This window comes from Dermacentor silvarum, chromosome 9 (genome assembly GCF_013339745.2).
Source record: "Dermacentor silvarum isolate Dsil-2018 chromosome 9, BIME_Dsil_1.4, whole genome shotgun sequence".
In the NCBI taxonomy this organism is placed as follows: domain Eukaryota; kingdom Metazoa; phylum Arthropoda; class Arachnida; order Ixodida; family Ixodidae; genus Dermacentor; species Dermacentor silvarum.
This window is the reverse complement of record NC_051162.1, coordinates 125,903,773-125,925,275: the sequence shown is the minus strand read 5'-3', so window position 1 is coordinate 125,925,275 and position 21,503 is coordinate 125,903,773. Positions and strand designations below refer to the sequence as shown.

The following is a 21,503-nucleotide window of genomic DNA, read 5'->3' as shown; positions in this document are numbered from 1 at the left end:
CTGCTTCTCAAAATTAGGCCGTTCTTCACCGGTTAATTTTAAGTGGCGGTAATTTGAAGTATAACTGATTGAGGCTTACAGCCATTTGCATAATCCGCAAAGGAATGTACCTAATATTTATTAACTGTTCCGTGGTACACGTTCAACTCGTGCAATTTACTGCTGCTTATTTCTTGAGGAACAGACATCACGAATCTGTTAGGCGAACGGACACGGGCTGCTCGGCCCAATTTTTTTTAGTGAAATATGCCTTTTGGACCGTATGGCTGCAGCTAGAAAGAAGCCTAAGCCTTATTCATTAGCAGTATGGGGCTTTTTGAAGATATTACCACGGGGATGAGAGTAGCAAAAAGGGATAGGAAAATTATATTTACAAGATATATACAGAGAGAGACGGCTCCAGGCAAGATGGCAGAACAGCACGAGCGCTGCCCCGACCGTCGTCTTCACCGTCTTTCTGGCGCATTCTTCTATGCTCGGCATAGCGCGTGACACAGAACCCCCGCCGTCGAGAGCGCCGTCTCGGCGCTTAGGAGCAGTAGGATCGTGTCCAGCAACATAAGGCTTAAGGCGGGAGACGTGCACGATATCAGTGGCGGACGCGGCAGATGATCGACTGTCCAATGGAGTCATCTCGTACGTGACGTCAGTGATCTGGCGTAGGACCTTGTAAGGTCAGGAGTATCGGGAAAGAAGCTTTGACGACAAGCCAACTTGGCGCAAGGCGTCCAGAGGAGGACCAAAGAGCCCGGAGAGTAATTAACGACTCTGTGATGGCTATCGTAGCGGGCCTTCTGGGACAGCTGGGAGGCATAAAGACGATCCCTTGCAATTTGGCGAGCCGTGGCAGCCCGAGAAGCTGCATCGCGGGCGTAGTCGGTAACAGGGTGCACAGGCGATGGTAGAAGAGTCTCGAAGGGCAATGTGGGATGGCGGCCAAACAAGAGATAAAAGGGGGGAAAGCCAGCAGTGCCATGGCGTGAAGAGTTGTAGGCAAATGTCACATAAGGCAAGGTGATGTCCCGATCACGGTGGTCTGAGGAAACGTACATGGAGAGCATTGTGGTCAGCGTGCAGTTGCGGCGCTCGGTAAGCCCATTGGTTTGCGGATGGTATATAGGCAGTGGTTAGCTTGTGACGGATGGAACACGAACGAAGAATGTCGTCGATGACTTTGGACAGAAAGGAGCGACCACGGTCGGTCAGCAGCTGTCGAGGAGCGCCGTGGTGAAGAATAACGTCGTAAAGTAGGAATTCCGCAACGTTAGTGGCACAGCTTGTCGGTAGTGCCCGTGTGATAGCGTATCGTGTCGCGTAGTCCGTAGCGGCGGCAATCCACTTGTTCCCAGTCAGAGATGTTGGGAATGGCCCGATGAGATCAAGGCCGACGCGGTAGAACGGGACACCGGGAATGTCGATGGGCTGAAGAGGACCGGCTGACGACAAGGATGGATGCTTGTGGCGCTGGCAAGACTCGCAAGAAGCAACGTATCGGCGCACAGAGCGGTGGAGGCCTGGCCAGAAGAACCAACGCCGAACGTGATCGTATACGTGCGAGTTGCTCCGAGATGTACAGCGGTTGGGGCATTATGAAGCTGTTCGAGGACAGTGGAACGGAGTGTTTCGGGAACAACTAGTAGAAGCTCTGGGCCATCGGAGCTGGTGTTGCATCTGTATAAGATGCCGTCACGAAGCACGAATAATTGTAGGGACGGGGCACAGTCATGAGAGCGTAGACGGCGGATAATTGACCGCAAATTGGCATCGCGGAGCTGTACACTGCATGCGTATGTCGGATAAATCGGATATCGCGAAGACACAGGCGTCCGAATCGTGCGCTGACAAGTCGGGAGGGTCCACTGGATGACGGGATAGGCAGTCCGCATCCTGGTGCAGTCTGCCAGACCTATAAGTGACGTCAAAGCTGTATTCTTGCAGTTTCAGTGCCCAGCGACCAAGTCGTCCAGTCGGATCTTTGAGGGAAGACAACCAGCAAAGCGCATGGTGATCTGTGATGACCGAAAAGGTGCGGCCAAACAAGTACGGTCGAAACTTTCCGACAGCCCAAACTAGTGCGAGGCACTCGCGCTCAGTGATCGAAAATTTGCACTCTGAAGAGGAAAGAATGCGACTGGCATAGGCGATGACGCGGACGCGTCCTTGTTGCTCCTGGGCGAGAACAGCGCCGATGCCATGTCCACTGGCGTCGGTGCGAAGTTCAGTGGGGGCTGACGGGTCAAAATGGGCCAAGATGGGTGGTGACGTAAATAACGTCGTGAGCGTGACGTTTCCTTCTTCAAGAGTTCCGTGAGCGGACGGGCAACGTCGGCGAAGTTCTTGACAAAACGTCGAAAATAGAAGCACAAGCCGACAAAGCTCCGTACGTCTTTAGTGGAACGTGGCATAGGGAAGTCTTTGACAACACGAATTTCTTCTGGGTCAGGTTGAGCGCCTTCAGCACTCACAAGGTGGCCAAGCACAGTGATTTCGCGGCGTACAAAACGGCATTTGGCAGAGTTGAGCTGAAGGCCTGCTCGCCTGAAAACCTCAAGAACTGCCGACAATCGGCTAAGGTGACTGTCAAATGTCGGTGAGAACACGATGACTTCGTCAAGGTAACAGAGACAAGTTGACCATTTGTATCCACGGAGGAGGGAGTCCACCATCCTTTCAAATGTGGCTGGGGCATTACACAGTCCAAAGGGCATTACCTTAAACTGGTAAAGTCCATCGGGCGTAATAAATGCGGTCTTTTCACGGTCTTGATCATCGACGGAGATCTGCCAGTAGCCTGACCTCAGGTCGATAGAAGAGAAGTATGTAGAGCCGTGTAGACAGTCGAGTTCGTCATCGATCCGCGGCAAAGGGTAGACGTCCTTGCGCGTTACCTTGTTTAAGTGGCGGTAGTCGACGCAGAAGCGCCAGCTGCCGTTTTTCTTCTTGACTAGAACGACCGGTGATGCCCATGGACTGGATGAAGGTTCAATGACGTCCTTGGTGAGCATCTTGTCGACTTCACGCTGTATCACTTCTCGCTCGGCATGGGACACGCAATAAGGACGTCGTCTGATTGGGCTAGCGTCCCCAGTATTGATCTTATGAGTGACCACAGATGTCTGTCCCAAAGGACGGTCATTGAAGTCAAAGATGTCGCGGTAGAAGTTCAATATGCGACGCATATCGGCTGTCTGTGCAGGCAGGAGGTCAGACGCGATCATCTTGTCAATATCAGCGTCGACGAGATTGTGCGAGGAAGAGGAAGGAGCAGAGGATAATGAAAATTATATTTACAAGATATAGAGAGACGGCTGCAGGCAAGATGACAGATTTGGTTTGGTGCCTATAGATATAGCACAACCCACTACGGGGTTCATGAACCCCGTAGGCCATGAATCGGGCGGCAGTGGGAAGAAAAATTAAGGATACCTAAATGGGATTTTCTTACTTAAGAATGAGATAATAAATGAATTATAATCGTTAATATTAATTTTCATGCTATAGCATCTTAATATTTGAAGCAAATATTTTTGTTGTCTTGTGAAACAACACGAGCGCTGCCCCCGAACGTCGTCTTCACCGTCTTTCTGGTGCATTCTTCTATGCTCGGCATAGCGCGTAACAATATCGTTATTCCCCTGTGGAGGTCAAAAATCAAGTGAATTCATTTGAGGCGTCTTCTCTATGAGGCGGGTATGTGAGGTTCTATTTTATGTACTCACGAAGCGAATAGTCCTCAGTTTGTGTAGTTACACAACGCAGGATCGAGACATGGTGAGGCAGAAGGCGTTTGAATTTTCCTCTTCAGCGAAGCCTAAGCTGCGCTGTATAGCCTCGAGTATACCTTAGGCATTGCAATTGGCGCTTAAAGAACTGCTTCATGGTTTCAATTCGAAGTTGTAGTGAACTGATGGGTTTCGCGAATAATGCGTGCCTCACCATATCCACAGTTGGTAGATTTAGTTGCGTAAGGGCTGTGCCATGATGTCGATAAAGGCAACTGAGGTTCACTATAAAACATTTTCTCGCATGCAGTTGATAGGCTCTCGATCTTAACCACGAAACTGTTCTTTCAGGTGACTGCTGTTACGGTATTTGTGAAGTATATACATACTATACGTGACGCGCCGTCGTGTTAACAGCCATGAACAATGCGTTTTCTGGGTGCCTGTTTCACAAAACGGTGAAAGTATTAGCAAACGTTTTCATGCAAAATGCGCGCCTAACTCTTCCTTTTACACATTCATAAAGTAGCCATATTTGACTAGAACAACTCACCATAGTAATAAGAATCATCATAAAAGATTCGTTGGGCAGTTCCCTTCTAACACGCATTCATAATATTAACACCAAATACCCATACCAAGATTTTTCTTCCTTGTGAAATGCAATGTCTCTCATTGCTAAGCACTAAGGGTACGTTAAAATGTTTTGCGGAGCATCATACACAACTTCGTGTGTTGAAATTGCAGACATTTTCACGCAAAGTTTATGGACAGACACTGCGCATATACGCATTGCAAAACCAGTAGACCCCTTCAATGCTACATAGCTTGCGATATTCGAGAGGGAAACAGCGCGAAAAAACACGACAAGAAGGGAGACACACACCAGCGCTGACTGACGACTGAATTCTTTATTCAGAAAGGAACACATATACCAAAAGAAAAAGAAAAAAAAGGGTATATCACTGCGCATGGGCAAAAAATAGACACTGATTAGATTTGGATTTCCCGCGAATTATGACGGTTCCGGAGATATGTTAGTTCTGCCTCAGACAAGGCCACAGACGGAGTGCTGACGCAAGACGCACCATTCCTTGCAATGGCAGCAGCCTCAAAGATTTCTCGGGCACACGCGTTTGCGGATCATGCACTGCGAAAAGTCAAGTCCCGGATTATGGCACAGATCACAAACACTGTAGTGTAAGGCCAAGTTGCTGCCAGTACCGGAGCGAAGGCTGTAGGCATTCTCTCTTAAGCGATCGTTTAGGCAACGACCAGTCTGTCCAATGTAGGAGCGACCACAGGGGAGAGGCACCTCATACACCACGCCTGATTTGCACTGGACGAATGGTGTGGCATGGTTCTTTGTACACGCTGGTTGTCTGGATTTCTCCTGGTTGACCTGGCAGCAAAGTCGACCTAGCTTGTTAGGCGCGGACAAAACTACACGAACACCTGCCCGCTGCGCTATTCTCTTTATGCTGTGCGAGACGCCATGAATGTAGGGTATGATGGCATACCTGCTTCTGCCGCCGTCTGGCTGCTTCACGGGCGACAGTTTTGCACACTTTTCAAGAAGTTTTTCCGCGACGCCGGTGAGGAGTGGACGCGGGTATCCTGCACTGAGCAGCCTCTCCACTTGGGAACAGAAGCTGGTGTGCACCTGGTGATAGCAGGAGCGCTGGAGAGCGTTTCCCCAGCGCGGCTGAGGCAACACCTTTCTTGATGAGCTTGCTGTGGGCCGAGCTGAACGAGAGAAGGCCCATCTTTGAGCGAGGAGCATACTCCCAACAAACGTGATCCTGCTTGCACGTTAGCTTGAGGTCTAGGAAACGAAGGCTGTCATTCTCCGGACACTCCTTAGTCAGTGTGAAGACATTGAGGACTTCACAGAACTTGGCGTAAGCTTCCTGGAATTGAGTAGGGGCGTCGTGATGGCCTTGTTCAAGAACAATTAGAAAATCGCCCACATAACGAAAAACCTTCTGAACAGACACCTGCAGAGACGATAGCGACGTGTGCAAATGCCGGTCAAAATTAGCCAAGACCAGATCACTTAGTAAGGGCGCAATACAGGAGCCTATACAAACTCCTTTTTTCTGAATGTGCGGTTCGTCCATGAAGTTGATCACCGTCGAACGTAAGTATAGTTTCAGGGCTTCGAGGAAGTCAGTTGAAGAAATGGCACATTCGTTTTGAAATCTCAGGACACCATACGTCTCGATGGCGTCTTCAACGACCTGGCAGAGCATGTCCTGGGGCAATGAAAAATATAGGTCCTTGACGTCGATCGAGAAGAAATTCAAAGAACCAGCGTGCTGCTTAGCCAAGTAATCAGATACGGTCAATGAGTGCCTTATCAGAAAAGGATCATCAACAGGAAGTACACCTAGGTGCTTCTGCAGTAAGTTTCCCAGCAACCGCGCTGCCAAGTTCCTCGCTCGGAGACGACAGCGCGAAAAGGGCAACCTTCTTTGCGAGTTTTTGCAGAAAAAAAGATGTTCAAGGTGAGGCGTTCGCTTTTCTTCAAAGAAGCTGCGAGCTTAGTCAACCCCACCATGCTGCACAACGCTACACCTTCCTTCTTGAGCGCCACCGGTTTCTTTCCCTTGAATCGACAAAAGTTCTCTGTTACGGCTTCTTGGGATTTTCTTGGGTAGTCAGCGGCATTGAACACGGCGAACCGACCTTCCTTGTCGGACAGAAGTAGTCGCAATCCAGCAGACTTTAGAAATTGAACAACAGGAGCTACACGCCTGCTTGCCACAGTGTTGGTTGTCGGCAAAACGGAGACGCAGTCAGAAATGCACCGTTCACGATTCTCACATTTAGCCCGAGCAGCGACTGATCTCACAATGGACAATGTTTCCGGGCCATCAAGTTTTGTGGGAAGGCAAAACTTGGGTCCAAGGCGTAAATAGGGTGTCCAAACATTCGGGGGAAATGTTGAGTCCGAGAACAGGTGTACACGCGCTGCCCGGAAGGGCAGCTACGAACTTTTTGGGAGTCCTGCGAGAACCTTTTGCCATAGGAACTCAGAGACCTGCGCCGCAATACGAAGCTCGAGGCGGAGTCTGCTGCTTCCTTCATCGCGGGAACCGCCAGAAGCACTACACACGCGGAGGCACTCACGAAAGTAACGAATTTGCCTCCAAGCCTCGGACCGCAGGACGCGACACAAGCGCAAACTGTGTCCCAAGGACGGTAGCAACGGGCCGACGATGAGGGCAAGGCCAGGTGGGGTGAACTGAATCTTGATGGCGTAGGTGCGCACTCGGGCACGGCAAGTGGCGGATACTAGTTGAGTGACACAAAAAAGAGGATTGGAAAGGGTAAAGGATTGAAAAGAGCCCGATGTAGAAGAAATAAATTGCAAGACCGTAGAGGCTTGGGCTAGTCGGTACATACTTGAGAGGGAAACAGCGCGAAAAAGCACGACAAGAAGACAAGAAGGGAGACACACACCAGCGCTGACTGACGACTGAATTCTCTATTCAGAAAGGAACACATATATACCAAAAGAAAAAAGAAAGAAAAGAAGGGTATATCACTGCGCATGGGCAAAAAATAGACACTGATTAGATTTGGATTTCCCACGAATTATGACGGTTCCGGAGATATGTTAGTTCTACCTCAGACAAGGCCACAGACAGAGTTCTGACGCAAGACGCACCATTCCTTGCAATGGCAGCAGAACTAACATATCTCCGGAACCGTCATAATTCGGGGTACGGCGTATTCTGCTACAACTTCTGGTTCGAGACCACAACGCCGTCCCTTCATGCCCATGCTTCACGCGCTTTGTCTTTTATAGACCTTTTCACTGATTACAAACATAGGCCCTGCACTGCTTCCGGTTTTGCCCACTGACGTAGCTGATAAATGTAACTGGCAAAGAAGCAACCATGCGTTAATACATAGCAGACTGATAAGGCACGTGACCGGAAGTTTCTTGGGGACGGCACGCTCTCTGCTGTTATCGCGAGCATGAAACCGTCTATATACTGCGGAACATTGGTGAAAAACCACGATGCAAGCACCGCTGGGCAGTTGTGGGCGTGAGCTATCGCTCCTTCGTACTTATGTTGGCGCCCTTAGACTCGTGTATTTTTAGGTGGCAGGCATTTCGTGCCCGTACGTGTTTGTGTCGCGTCAAATAGTCATATAACGTTTATCAAGCGCAAACGTTTGTCGAGCGAAAATAAAGGTTCGTTAACTTAAGAAGTAGTTTTTAATAAGTGGTAAGTCAACCTAATAAGTGGCTGTTTCTAACGCTTCCCATAACAAACGGTGCAGTCGATCGCTTCGTCCGCTGTTTTGCCTGCAGCGGTGCCCAGCGCGTGCCATGTCGTCGGCTGCTGTGCCTTCGAAGTCTCCCGTTTTTTTCTCAAGAGACGCATGTAGTGTATAACTGCAGAGAGAAAGCACTGATTTAAGTATCTGAAAAGTTCACGAATTATTTTGAGGTTACCTCTCCTCCCTGTTTCGTGCAGCCTCAGTTGCCTTTTCATTGTGCCGGAATGAAGACGGCACATAATCAATGTGCTGAGGATCCTTGCTGGGTGCACCTGTGTGTATTGAACTGATTGTTAAAAAGGGGGTATTCGTGCAAGAATGTTAGTAGACGAAGTTATTCGCCAAAACAAACGAAATGATCTTCACATATTCTGGCTCCTACGTTCGGTACCCACAGCTCTCCGTTCACGGTCGCTCGTTTGACGCCAACTGCCCATTTACGTTTGTGCGCTTCATTCTATGGAAAACGAAACATTTTTTTTTCCTTTCACGGAAGAGTTCGCGCACCCTAATGCCGAGCAGCCAACCATAATCACGTTGCTGAAGCATGTTTTGTTTGCGAACAGCGGGAAATCGCACTGTAGAAACTGCTGACAAGGCTGAACGAAGTAACAGAAGTGCTAACCCTCGAACCGGAAGTCGCTAGCTGACGACATCGTCATTTTGCTATCCACCTATTGAGACGTCCGCGACGCGCGGCCTTCGATTTTATATTCTAGAGAGCCTACACGCAAGCGCCGTGCGCCGCCATCTTGGGCTGTTACACGAACAATTTACTAGTTTTATGAGAAGTCGCGTAACATGGTCATGAAACGCTGAACGCATTTATACAACTGCTTTCATGTTTCACGCTAAGTCTCATCTCAAGCTCACGTCAAAACATTAGGTAAAATTTTGTCGCAATTATTGAGATCGGCTGTTTGTTTTTACGCTGCTAGGACTACAGACTAGAGCACTGCACGGGCTTACCCGAAAGCCCGGGCCCGGCCCGGGTAGGGCAGTTTTTTCGCGGGCTCGGGCCGGGCTCGGCATTTGCTTATTGACCCGGGCCGGGCTCGGGTATTTTGAGGCGGGCTCGGGCCGGGCTTTCTGGAGGTGTGCATGTAATGTGCAGCGAGTTACTTACCAACTGGGGGATACGGGCGGCCGCGGCATGAACGCGACTGGCTAACCACGCTATGCCCTATGGGAACGGCGGCGGTCCGGTACACGCTCGAGGACACAATACACGACAACCGCGTGGACACTCGGACAGCATTTATTACGCCTGCAAGTAACATTTCGAGCAGGCCACGTACCACATCATTAAGGGTTCGCTCGAAGAAAATATAACCACTACGTAAAGATCGAGAGGGGTTTCGACTTACCAACTGTGGGTACGGGCGGCCGCGGCACGAACGCTATGCACTATGTGGGCGGCGGCGGGCCCGCCTGCGAGAGGAAAGTTACGCTCTTCCCACCCTGCCGCGCATGCGCCGACGTGACTTTTGCCACCGTTGCGGCGGTCATGGGACCCGAGGATCCCAACAAACCCTTCATCTGGATTTCACTTGGCTACATTATTGCGATAAGCTAAAGGCATCATCTGCCTTTCCCCAGGTGAGGAACTTTCCCCAGGTGAGGAACGATCCCACGTCTTCGCATTACGCGCAATGGATCGACCTTGTTACGCGTGCGATGCTCCGCCGCCAACGTTCGTGCGTGGTGGCGCTGGCTAACACTCCCAGAGATAGTAATTGTAGTAGTAAAACATAAATACCACAGAAAGGGGGGGGGGGGGGGGGGCGTTGCGGTAGCTCAATGGTAAGAGCATCGCACGCGTATGCGAAGACGTGGGATCGTTCACCACCTGCGGCTGCAGTTGTTTTTATTGCGATAGCAATTATATGCACACTCCAAAGCAGATTTCTGCCGTCGGCGTCACCGTCGCCGTGAGGTTCCGTACGTATGACGTCAATGGAGATGAAATCGTCGCCGCGCGCCGAACGCTGTATGTGCGAGTGAAAGGGCGCGAGGGACGCGCGCTTTCACGGGGAGTGAACGCACGGCGGAGAACAAACGCGCGTTCTGCGCCGTGCTCCCTTAAGGGCATGCAGAAGTAGGCGTCTCTTTCCTCCTTTACAATCACCATATATGTAGAGCAAACGCGCCTTCTTCCGACGCGCGAAAGGCCTTGGGGGGGGGGGGGGGCAGGGGGAGGGAAAGGAGGCGACGTTTAGCTGCGGCACCAAGTGCCTATTTATATCACAGGCTCCGGCAACAGTCACCAACGCCGCACGCATTTTGTGCGAAAGCGGGCAAAACGCCGACGGCGTCGACAACAGTTCTGCGTGTTGCCGGTGCTGCTGCATGTCGAAGTTTATACAGCTGATAAAGCTACTATCATTACTCCGTATAGCTCTCTACAAATTTGGTATCGCAATTGATGCTTCGCCTTTCAGGTGAAACTGCGACAACTTTTTTTTCATCCATTTTCATTTCTATTTTATTTTTTACGGTAGACTGTACCTCTTGCTATCTCATTTAATATGCTGCTCACATTGCTCAACAGAACAGACAGTGGATGTTCATTGGGACATTTAACGATCTCGCGTATTACTGGCTTTTTTTTTTGCCGATTCCTACAAAGCAAAGGATACTGTAGGCTAACTTAGTATTTCACTTTTATTGTGCATTCACTCCCATCACTTTTGCTAGCATTCGCGAGTCAAAGTATTCAACTAGTAATGGGCTGTATCCAAATCTTCATACAGAGGTCAACTGCGTGAAATTTACAGAAGAAATGAAGAAGCCAGCATGCACAAAGAATGGCAAAGGTGCACTGAATGTGAACAAGGCTTAAAACTTAACAAAATAGTCAACATCTGTTAGTACTACATCTGAAACGCGAAGGATGACAATGCACATCGTTGCGACATAGGTGAACTCCTGAATGCGATTATAACCGTTTGCTAGTTGATAGTCCTTCAGATATAATTGCAAAGAGAAGCGAAGACTGTAAGATGTATTACGGTTACATCATATTGATTAATTACAGCACTCATGCAGTAGCATACCATGAACTACTGTGTCATGAGCCTATTATAAACTGCCTCATAACTCTGTCCAGTTTCCAGATTGCAAAGGAAAAAAATTCTGAGCTCTCAGCAGTTATAGCAACAGTTGCTGTTGGCACTTGACATTGGCTCTCATTTAATTGCTCCGTGACATCATCAGAAAACCTGCTCAAGGTAAATCTCTCGAGACTGTCACTCATGGAAAACCCTGTTCCTATTCATCAGCCAGTGATGCAAAAAGTATCCTGTGCAGATAGGTACTGTGCGTGATCATTTAAAGCAAACAGGATCATCTCATAAAGCTTTTTCATTATCTGCTGAATTGATAACAACAATCAATTTTCAGTATAAGCTAGACAGCATTGACAATGCGCTCGCAATTTCCCGAATATTATGGTCAACAATAGGTATCAGCATCAGGAACGCACAATGACAATCCTCCAAAATACCACAAATGCACATTCAGCACTAGAAAACAGCGGGCAATCATTACGATAATGACAGTTTTGTATGAACACTTCAAATCCAACTATAAAAAATTCGCATATCAGTGTGTTCAGAAAAAAAATGCTGTAATAAGGTTTGCACTAAATTTTTCTGCAGTTTTATTCTACATATCTCAAGTTCTTAAGCAAGCTCTCTCTCATAAATAGCAGTACAAAGATATTGTCGGAGCTCTCGGACGTGTCTAAAAAGTTCTCGCTAACTTTGGCGCCTACGACATTCTAATTGGGTGCTTTGAGAATGAACATTTGAACACAACTATTTTCTATAGATACGCACTTACCACCTCTCTAAGCACTCACATTTTGACATTATTTTAGACACTACAGCTACGAATTATACCCAGCCTCAGTACAGAGACGTGAACGGCTCCAAGGAAAATCTGCATATTTAATAAATTGCGTACCTTTTAAGACCTACTCCTACCTCTAAGTTTACCTATACTATCGTCACTTGGCAACATTGCAAATGAGCTTATAACATGTGTAGAATAAACAGTGGTGTTCAGTTTTTAATTGGAAGACAATAAGTCAACTTCAGTAGGATAGTCCCACTCAATATGTATATACAGTCGACTCACACATTAATTAAAACTCCTAGGAACCACGGATTTTAGTTAGAAATATATGAACTTGAATAGAAAGTGGCCATAAACTGAATTATGTGTCATCACCTGAACAGATATGCCCACAAAACAATGTACAGTGTAATCCATTGTTAAAGGGAACACCCATTTCATATTTGAATACCAACTACAGCTGAACTATGGCATGAAAGCCTGTAGACTATTTTTTATTGCATTCAATCTTATATTTTTCTGTTATTAAAGTACAAGTGTTTAGGCTATATTGGCTTTTTTACAAATAAGTGTTCCCCCCAAGAACGGTGCCTTGCTGTACATGTGTAAGCAACAGGGCATTTCTGAGTTCCACTGGGTCACGGAAGCGTCCACGTACTATGCTCCAATGACCGACTCACTGAACGGAGTCAACAGAGCATTATAAGGTCCAATATAAGCTCCAATTGGAGTCTACCTGCCTGCTAATTTATGCATAGAATGACATTTGAAATATGTCCATGCTCTCACTTCACGCCTTATGGATGGCCCTTCATAAGCTGTTTTTGGTGACACTGCTCAGCCCTGGGAAGCAAGGAGTTTGACTTTACCGTTGGCTGTATTCGAATCATGCAACTTTTCAAAATGAAGAGGTAGACAGCTAACCAGAAACTAGTTATCAGTACAAATTAACTAAAATTGTAATGCATACGAGTTGAAACTATAGAGAGTCGAATGTGGTTGTTATTGTTGCCTCGTATCGCCACAATATCTGCCGGTAACAAGTGCAAGTGTATGTGCGATAGAATCTAACAACTTCAGGATGACTCGATATGCTACACTGATGCCACAGTGCATAGTCAGTTGCATGCAGCAAACGTGTGAACTCTGCATGACCTCTGTTACCTTTTCCTTAAGACAGGCTGACACTAGGTATGTACAACATTGCTAGAACTTAAGGAAACAGAATATCGGCTATGTTCCTGTTTTAATGTTCACTTGGACCTCTAAAAAACTTTCTCCTGACCCGTTCTCTGTAATACAAGTGCCACACCTGACCTACTCTAAATTAGAACCTATGTAAGAACATGCCATAAATTACAGAGAAAATGCTAACCTAAAGTACTAGGCAAACGAAGAGCAAAACTGAGATAAAGCAAGAGCTGAAATTTAAATGAAAAGCGAGAAAGCTTGGCTTGCGAACAAAAAATACAAGTGGAACGCAATATTTTTGTACATTTCAGAAAGGAATGCAGCGATTCTCGAAGGCCAAACAGAAAAGGCACATACATAGTGAACAACTGTGCCCGTGGCCCTACGGTACATAGATAATTAATAGGGGCTGGACTATTAACATTATATACATGAACATGACATCATGGTCTACAAGCCATTTTTTTGCTCTCTCACTGCTTCCCTTCCTTAACAAGGGTTGTGGCTCTTGGACATGAGAAGATAAAGTTCAATATTCCTTAAGAACGAAGGAAAATAACCCAAGTAGTACTCATAGCGCAGGTCAGTGTCGGCCCCATGCTGGGCCAATGTTGTTACAACAATGCCACTGTACAATCAATATACCCACTGCAGGCATGACAGCAACGCTGGGCCAGTGATGGCCCGATGTCGGTGCCTACATTGGCCCCACATACCGTGCTACTTGGGATGTTGAATGAAAGAAATAGCATCTTTAATCTACATTGGTGGTTTTGAGCCTGTGCAGAAACCATGAACCTCATAATGGGCACAAAGAAAACAAGTTGCTCAGGAAATAGATTGGTCTATAGATGCAATAATTACACTTAATTCAAATGCAAATTGCAACCTGAAGATGGGCACAGATAAACCAGAGTGGCAGCAGCAACAGTTCCAAGGCAGACATTAATATGAGACACACAAATAATGCCGATTGCTGCTGCATCTGTCAAGGCTCAAAGATTAGGCCAGCTGTATATTCAGCACAGCAACTCAGATGTGTCAGCCAGTGTTACACAATAGTGTTAGCTTTTCAACTTTAACGGCACAATATTATAACAGTGGCTAGCCAAAGAAAAACAGTCTTTTGCCCAATGAAGAGTTGAATTCGTAACTAGCACTTTTGGCAAGTCTATTGTCCACCATCACTACATTGTGACAATGGTTTTACTTCGCCCAAGCTACTTTAGTATTTATCAGTTTTCGTTAAAAATATACTGATAGTTTTACTATCAAATCCAAATGCAGTGAAGGGGCAGAAACTTCACTACACACTGTATTAATAACCATACTATGACCAGCAATGCCTTGCTCAAGTCTATCACTAAAATACATACAGCAATTAATAAAAGTTGATAGACAACTTGCTACTGCGGGTTTTTTGATTAGCTACCAGAACTGAATGCAGACGTATTATATATGTGGTTTACATATCAAGCACTCTAATGCACAAGCAACGAGACCCTAGGGCATCTTTCACTGCATTGGGTCTAGTTCTGCACTTGTACTCTGCACTTTGTATAAGCCTGCTGTTTGCTATTCCGTTTGTTGCTGCCATCATTGCTTTTATTAATAAACATTAAAATAAATGCAATGACTCAATTTACACTTTCCCATGTATAACTTCGACTAAAAGCCTAAAAAGTTTGAGAACGAAGTGGTGTGTAAGTTACTAAAAAAATTCACCTTTAAGTGGCAGCTTCACGGCAATAAGAAGTATGTCTTGCCGTGAAGCTGCACTTAAAAATAATTGTTTTGTCTTGAAGTTACAAATGAAGCAAAAATTTGTGTTCAAAAGTTACCTGAAATGCCTTGAAGCTGCAACAAATTTTATCAGAAAGAAGCTGTGAAAGTACAGTGATAGAGTGCAGGCCATAAAAGAGAAGGCTTTGTTCTGGAGTTGTGTTTCTTGCTTACAGTCATGCTATATTGCTCTTTTTTTAATTTAAATGTTGCTGAATTTGAATTATTGTTGCTGAAATCAAACTTGCGTAGGTTTAAAAGAGTATTTTTTTTTCTTCAGTAGTTGCCATAAGGGCGCAGGACTATATACAAGGCTGGGTTATGCACGTGTAAATATGGCATTTCCAACAGCTTGCCTATCAGATTCATAGATGTCTACTATGGAAGTTAGATAAGCTCATTATGCATTCTTGATATGTCAATGTACATGATTTGTGAAGGTGGCATCATGAAGAGCACTGTATAGTAAAACAGTGAGTTTACCGCCCCTAAATTATTACTCGAGGTCGCACAGAGTGTATCCTCAACTACTAACCTGTTGCCTGCTTATCACACTACAAGACAAGCCTGAAATGGTGTGATAGGCAAAGACCAAGTCTGTACAAGATGCCAAAAAACTCGTAACAGCCCACGAGCTGGTATCGGATGGCTAGAACACCCTGTACTGAAAAGTAACACAAATATTCTGTAAGGCCGAGAACATATCTTAACTGCGAGAGAATGCTGCAACATTATTGATATCGTTCGCTGCTTGTCATTGTCGTTAGTTGATCATTGTGCTTTATGAAAAGAGACACTTATCAGAGCACGATTTTAAATCAAGATAAAACAAGGCCTTCAGTAAAGAGATGCTGCATGCAATAAGCATCAAGCAAGAGCAGGCATAGGTAGCAATGTCTGGTTGTCAACCAGATGCTATGCAATCTGATCAACTCCTATCGACCAATATAAATAGCTTTGCTGCCACCCTTTCTTTTTAGTTTTCTATTAGGTGCTGTCATTGTCATGCACAGTTTAATTCTTTAAGCTGTGCAGTGAATCACTTAAGACACACTGTACGTTGTAACATCGTAGCCATTAATACCTGAAAAATGTCACAGAATAACAGCCTATGGTGAAGTTATGTGTTTGTGGGAAACTTAAGCTCATTTCAGCTTTACAAAGCCACACAAAGAATATGATTAGTAGCTGTAGTCAAATGCCCTGCATTTCAAAAAACCTCAGTGAAGCTCTGCGATTAATCTCTAATTATGCAAGAAGTTAATGTTGCTCTATAAACAATGGCTCCAATTAGGGCTATTGAAAAGCTATGCATAAACACACAATACCTTAGAATGTAGTACCACTCACCAGAGAGACTCATAAGTTATAATACTTATAATGAACACAATTCTCAAACATTCAGCTTAATTCATTGTGCCAAAACAGCATTGTGTTATACACATGTGCACATGTAATTGTCTTAAGGAAGCAACAAAGATTTTGGCAAATGCAGTTGGTATCGTAGTATACTAATGAGGATAACATTTGTCATCTGTCATCATTGTACTATTTCCTTCTCACAATCTTGAACGCTGAACTGAACAGCACTTCGAAAAGTGTGAATGTTTTTAGAAGAAAAACTGTTAGAAGCACTGAGTATATGTCCACGTAACCTTCCGAGTTTCCATTTGCCTTCAAAATTCACGCAGGGTCCCCGTCACAATACTGTTATGCACGCAAAGTTCTGGCACATCTGAGATAAAGTTTAGCGATAAATTACTCGTTGTATTTACACGCACACACTTGAACACACGCACAAAAAGGTCCGCCTTGAAGGTTGCGAAGCGTTTTTTTCTTCTTTCTTCTTCGACGTCACCTCCAGGCCACAGCACTGTGGAAACCACGTGATTCTTTGTTGTCTGTTCCACACACTGTACTGTTTGGCTATTTCCTTGGCTTGGATACTAATGAACACGTCTTAAGGAATAAAAAGGGGAGGATGACAGAGTGGTCGTTATTGCTCCCGAGTAGACTGCAACGTGGCAGCCAAGGGTCTATAGGCCAGGAAGTAAGTGAAGTCTACGAGGAGACGACGTCTTGGCTTGCGTAGATCGCACGAACAAGTCGCTTTGTGGGCATCCTAGTGGGGCACTTTAATGTCATATTCCAGATTCGGCTATCCCTTCGTCATCTGCAGAAAGCAAAGAATCAAGACAAAATTTATTTTCTTTTTCTTTTTCAGAGCCACAAAAATATTCTACATCACAAACGTTGGCAGTCATGAGCATGCAGGTAAAGGCACAGTCAAGAAGGTATTAAGTGAGAAGAACTTGCAACTTAGAACCAGCGATAGAGGATCTGTAACTGAAAACTGATGGCAAGCTATTCTACAAAGGTTCCCAAGTCACATAATGTGAAACCAAGTGCTGTAGCCAAATTTATTTTTATTATTATTTTCAGCGTTGCTACCTCACGACACATTTGCATTCGCAAACAATGCAGTTTGCTACGTTTAAGAAGACATGGCACTGTGAAGGCTTTCTTTTTTTAAACGGAATTACAGCTATTTGGTAGTGACAATATTTGCATTAAAATTCACTTACGTAACAGTAGGAAACGTTTATGCTCATTTAGGCTGTAGTGTCATAAACTGGTCACCATTGCAACAGCACTGGTTTTTTTTTTTTGCTTTTTAGGCAAATTTTTCATTAGCCAGTGTTTGCACAGTGAGACAGTGGCTAAAATATCCCAACATATATCACAAACAGAAACTTGCAGACATTGTAGGAATAGAGAAAACAAAACAGGCAACAATAGGTTTTCAGTGGTACGAAAAAATACCGTGTAGTCCACATACACCTGACAATGAAAACTATATGAAACATCAGATTGCTACAACCTGGTCTGAGCATGCAGAAAAAAAGAAATATGAATGCTAGCTGCATCATCTCGATGCTCTCATTGCCTCACCTATAAGTAAACACCATTCATCCATAACACCATAACACCATAACATTATCACTAAACTAAATAAAGCTAAATAGAGAGTGACACTTGACCCAATTTTCTGTCACATTATGAGTGCAGTCGAACCTAAATATAATAAATGCGAATATACCGAACTATCGGACATAACGAAATAAATATAAAATGTTTCTCGCTGATAAAAGTGTAACACATAAGTGCTTTATGAACGTCAGATATAACGAAGGTATTTTCATGTTGGAAGTGACTTCATCAAAATGTGGTTCAGCTGTATAGCAATAGAGCGTTGGTAACTGTCTGTAGCAGATGCTGCCTATTGCTATGATCAACTGATGATCGTTATAGGTTGCATTGCTACAACAAGTGGACTGCACGGTATTGCAGAAGAGACAAACATCGAAGCAATAAACAGCAGAATAGGCTCATGCTGTAACGTTGCAATACAAAATCATGCAGGGGTACATAGCCACAACACCAATATCCAAGGACACGTGCAACCAAAAGCATATGCATAGGGTTATGCACATGATTACCATGCAATAAGCAGAAATAACAGCTTTGTGAGCAAAATTTGCTCTAATATTTTCCTGAGAGCTCCTGCTTTCAGCAACACTTATTAGGCCAATTAAATTTTACCAAAGTAAGCTGGGCGAGTTGGTATCATTTCACCAAGGAAACCGTGTAAGGAAAACACTGCATAAAAGAAGCAAGAACAGTGGTGCATTGTGTTTTCCCTTTTCTTTGGCTTTGTTTTCCTAGCAGTGGTTCTCGTGATGAATCCAATGAAATACCGACATTCAGAATGTGTGTCTCATACACTGAACCATGCTACTATTTGAATGCCACTCTGTTCTAAATGTGTGGTCTACATTTCAGCTATGCAAGTGGTGTACAACACTATTGGGACACATTAACACTGCTTTGGCCTAATGAGTGGTCTACATATTAATTAAATTACATATTATTGCTTTCAGTCATTAACACCACACTGTTCAGAATGTGTGGCCTATATTAAAGTTGCCTAAGATGTTTACGATACCTTTGTGATACATTATTGCTGCTCTTTCTCAATGCACGGTCTACATATAATTAACTCTAAAGGTTATGATATTACTGCGAGGCATTAACAGCACTCTATTGAGAATGCGTGACCTTTATTTCAGTCATCTGGGAGGTTTATCGGGTAGTTCAGATGTGCCACAAGTATCCAAGGAACATCAGACGTAAGTGCTATATAGTACATGAATGATGGCTTATCAAAAGAATTAAGCGAGCTGCAAGTCAGCCCCAATGTCATCAACTCTGTGCATCTCTTACCCACATTCATCATCACATTGGACGATGCTGAGGTTATAGCGAACATAGCTCTAACAAAAATATTTCACCCAAACTTAACTTCAGCCAGCTATCGCAATGCAAATCAAGCATGCATCTTGCATCATGCTTCCTTTGGTCGGTTTCAGGTCATAGGAATGTCAAGGGGACAATCTGGGGCCATATTGCAGAACATTCACTTATGGCGATACTTAAGCGTGACACACCCATAGAGCACACTGCCTCGCAACAACAGGCATTAATCAACATCACGACATTCCAGCAGCATATGTTGTCGGTGCACTCGACAGTGGTATGATGAGAAAATGCTGATAAATGTCTACCTTCCTACAAGTCTCTTTCTTCGTGTATATGCCTCCGCTGGTCTAGCCAATCGACATTTGCAAAGGATTTTATCCCCAGAAGTTGTTCCAGAATGCGACCCGAGGAATCGTACGCATGACAATTTTCAGGCATATTTCGCTCTTCCATGCACGGACCAAAGTAACTTCAGAAGAGCGGAATTTTGGGCCAGTTGGTGACGAATTTTTGAGTACTGTGAAGCGCGAAAGATGGAACAAAGTGAGGCGGGACGGACGGAACACACACTACTGTAAACATGGGATAACCACAGTTGACAGTAGTGCTTGTCCGGTCCGTCTCGCCTCACTTTGTCCCGTCCTTCGCACTTCACCGTACACAAAAACATGAACCAATTGGCTAAACTATCAGAAGCGGATATGAGGAAACCAGCTTGCAGACAGGTGCACTTGAGTTTATAACATGGCGACTGAACGCTTTAACAGAGGGGGCAGCAAGAACACCGTGACGTCGAGAAAGCTCTGTTTTCACAATGAGGAATTGCTCTGTATGTTACATCACGCAAAAGTGAAACAAGACAGTATCGCCAGAGTGATCAGTTGAGAATATGGCACCCAGATTCGAGCATTTGTGGGATGCAGGTACGGGAAACTAAGCTCGCAGGGGTTTGGGAGATCACAGTCCAGAAGGGTTGCCAGAATAGGTACCGTGTTTTGCAGAGTTACAGAGCGGCGGGCTAATAGCTTCGGGCTGAAAATAGAGAGAGAGAGAGAAAAAGAGAGCAATAACGCCACAGCACCTAAGTGTGCGTACAGCTGATGTAAAATGTGTAAAGGGGGGGTCTGCCAGCACATTTCCATATATGCACAACACTTTTTGTAGCATTGGGAAAGTAGCTGTATGTGTAAGACCTACTGTCCTGCTGCTTTAGAACCAACGAATAGCCTATGGAATCATTAAACACGCATTAAAAAAAAAGAAAGTCTTGGTTAAGATGCTATCGTGCTTGTTAATTCTTTAAGTTAAATCTAGAAAGGTTTTTAACGATATTAGGGTACTATAATGTGGGTGAGTTAGGCGAGGTTCATGATTAAAAAGCTGCACGAGGTGTGGAAAGAGAAGCTATGTGGTTATTAACTCAAAAAATTACAGACACAAGTGCTGACACCTAATCAGTTGGTAGTCATTACGAGTGAGTGCTTGTGTTTGTCAGATCTTGTCTGAATCTAGATAAGATTAGGATTTTTTTGAAATTCAGATCAACCTAAATAGATGTTTCAAATTTATTGAAAAAGCTCTGTATCTTGGGTATCTCAGTTGTGATCATGTGACCATGCCGTGACGGCATGCATAAAAAGTGTGAGGAAGTGACAGCTTTCATCAGGACAACAAACCCCTTGTACATCCTGCTCATCGAGCTACAGGGGCTTCACAGCTATATATAACAGTGCTGACTGGTGCGTTTACTACCAAATGCCTCAGTTGGTATCCAGCATGAGCCAGCACTTGTGTTTGTAATTTTTTGGGAAGAGAAGGTATTTGTTTAAATGAAAAAAAAATTGCAGACACAAGCACACACTACTGCTGATTATCAAAACAATAATTATCGAAACAAGCGTTGAGTAGTGCTTATTACCAGGTAGTCAGCATTTGTATCTGCAAATGATTTAACCACACACCTTCTCTTCCCCCCTTTGTGCTTTGCATGGCTTTTCAATCATGAACCTCGAGCAACTTGCCAAGGTTGTTTGTAATTTTCGGGAAGAGAAGAAGGTATGTGGTTAAATGAAAGGACTTCAGACACAAGCGTTAGGTGGTAGCCAGCACTTGCCCAATTATTCCCTTTAACCACATACCTTATCTAAGACTTTAACCTATACCACATGGCTTTTCAGTCATATGAATTACTCCACTAAATTTAACTTTTATTTTTAAGTATAACTGGTTCTATAGCTATCTGCAAAAGATTGTCATATCTATCTATAAAATTAAAGCATACATAATTTTGTGCTTCATTTGCTTCTATAAGCGACCTTGTGCAATATGATTTGA

General features: G+C 44.8%; 1 protein-coding gene across 1 annotated transcript in view; it reads right to left on the bottom strand.

Annotated features, from left to right (window-relative positions):
* Positions 1-10,568: 10,568 nt before the first annotated feature.
* Positions 10,569-21,503, bottom strand: part of LOC119464250 (tyrosine-protein phosphatase 10D-like) — a 189,460-nt gene continuing 178,525 nt past the window's right edge. The window contains 1 exon segment of the mRNA XM_037725162.2: positions 10,569-17,022. Within this exon segment, the coding sequence (XP_037581090.1) occupies positions 16,991-17,022 (32 nt within the window). The 3' untranslated portion in view covers positions 10,569-16,990.